The following is a 1,708-nucleotide window of genomic DNA, read 5'->3' as shown; positions in this document are numbered from 1 at the left end:
GTTGTCGCAGCAACGGCCGGGGCCTCCTCCTGCTGCTCCTGTTGCTGCTGCTGCTGCAGCAGCACCAGCAGCAGCACCAGCAGCAGCAGCAGCAGCAGCAGCAGCAGCAGCGGGGGTATATGCCTCGCCGAACTGCTGCAGCAGATATTTTCTTCTGCAGCCAATGAGACGGCAGTAAGAAAGACAAGATCTGAGCTTTTCGAGTTGTTTGTCTTGCTGCTCTGCTGTTTCTCTTTTTAGCTGCTGTAGGTCTTTTGTGGGGCGGCCAGCTGCTGCTGCTGCTGCTGCTGCTTTCAGCTGCTGGTCCCGCTGCTGCTGCAGCACAAACTGCAGCAGCCTGTAATCAGAAGGAGAGAAATATAAAATGCTCCGCGCCGGCAGACCGTCGCGCCCTGCTCTCCCCGACTCTTGATAGAAAGCTGTACATACACCCCAACAAACCCTAAACCCTAAAACCTAAAACCTAAACCCTAAACCCTAATGAATGTAAATGTATAATCCACACAACGCCTTCATGCTATTATATCCTTAAAAGCGAGTTATACTGTTGGATATATTCTACAGGGTTTAGGGTTTAGGGTTTCTAAGAGGGTCTAGGGTTTATGGTCTATAATAGGGTTTAGGGTTTATAATAGGGTTTACGGTTTATAATAGGGTTTAGAGTTTATGGTTTATAATAGGGTTTAGGGTTTAGGGTTTATAATAGGGTTTAGGGTTTAGGGTTTATAATAGGGTTTAGGGTTTAGTGTTTATAGAAGTGTTTAGGGTTTAGGGTTTGCCTTCAATAGTTTTTGTGATAGAGAAGTGAACAACGAAGCGAACATGGGGGTTATCTACGCCCAGGCCGAAAGCCACCGTGGCCACCAAAACCCTAAACCCTAAACCCTCGCTCCATCGGCTCTGAAGGGTTTTGCGGGTTTTCTCTGTGAGGCCCGCGTGATAGGCTGCAGACGGTATACCCTGGCGGTTTAGATAAGAAGCCAGCTACACACATATCATACAAATAAATATAATAATATATTATGTTGTATTGTTATATAATATAAATTTATTATATATTATTTTATAGTATTATGTAATATAAATTTATTATATATTATATTATAGTATTATATAATATTAATTTATAATATATTATATTATATTATTATATAATATAAATTAAGAAATAATTTAATTAGTAATAATAATAATAAAGAAATATAATACACAAACTACAAAAATTTATAAAAATAATAAATAATATAATATAAGTAAAATATATAAAAATAATAATATATAATATAAGTAAAATATAGCCCCTGAAGGTTTATATAAAGAGCCAACTATAAACATATTATAATAAACAAAAAAATAAAGAAATAATATAATTTATAATAATAATAATAAAAAACAAATATAATAAACAAAAACATTAAATAAATATAATAAACAACAACAATGATGAAGAAATAATATAATATTAATATATATTCAAACGCAACAAAAAAATAAAACAAAAAAAAGAACAAAACAATAAAACAACAAACACAAGAAAAAAACAAAAACAAATAAAACCAAAACAAAGACAAAAGCAAAACCAAACAAACACAAAAACAAACACAAAAACAACGAAAAACAACAAAAACAACAACAAAAAAATACATATATATATATATATATATATATATATATATATATATATATATATATATATATATATATATAT

General features: G+C 32.9%; 1 protein-coding gene across 1 annotated transcript in view; it reads right to left on the bottom strand.

Moving 5' to 3' along the window:
* EMH_0082430 (uncharacterized protein) overlaps positions 1-895 on the bottom strand; it is a gene marked incomplete at both ends in the record, with an annotated part of 2,422 nt that extends 1,527 nt beyond the window's left edge. The window contains 2 exons of the mRNA XM_013500532.1: positions 3-337; positions 885-895. Coding sequence (XP_013355986.1) covers positions 3-337; positions 885-895 — 346 coding nt within the window. The remainder of the gene's footprint in view (positions 1-2; positions 338-884) is intronic.
* Positions 896-1,708: the final 813 nt, after the last annotated feature.

The sequence above is a fragment of the Eimeria mitis genome, genomic scaffold (genome assembly GCF_000499745.2).
Source record: "Eimeria mitis Houghton genomic scaffold, Emh_scaff5507, whole genome shotgun sequence".
Classification (NCBI taxonomy): Eukaryota; Apicomplexa; class Conoidasida; order Eucoccidiorida; family Eimeriidae; genus Eimeria; species Eimeria mitis.
Note: the sequence above shows the minus strand (reverse complement) of the source record. Positions and strands in the feature narration are given on the sequence as shown.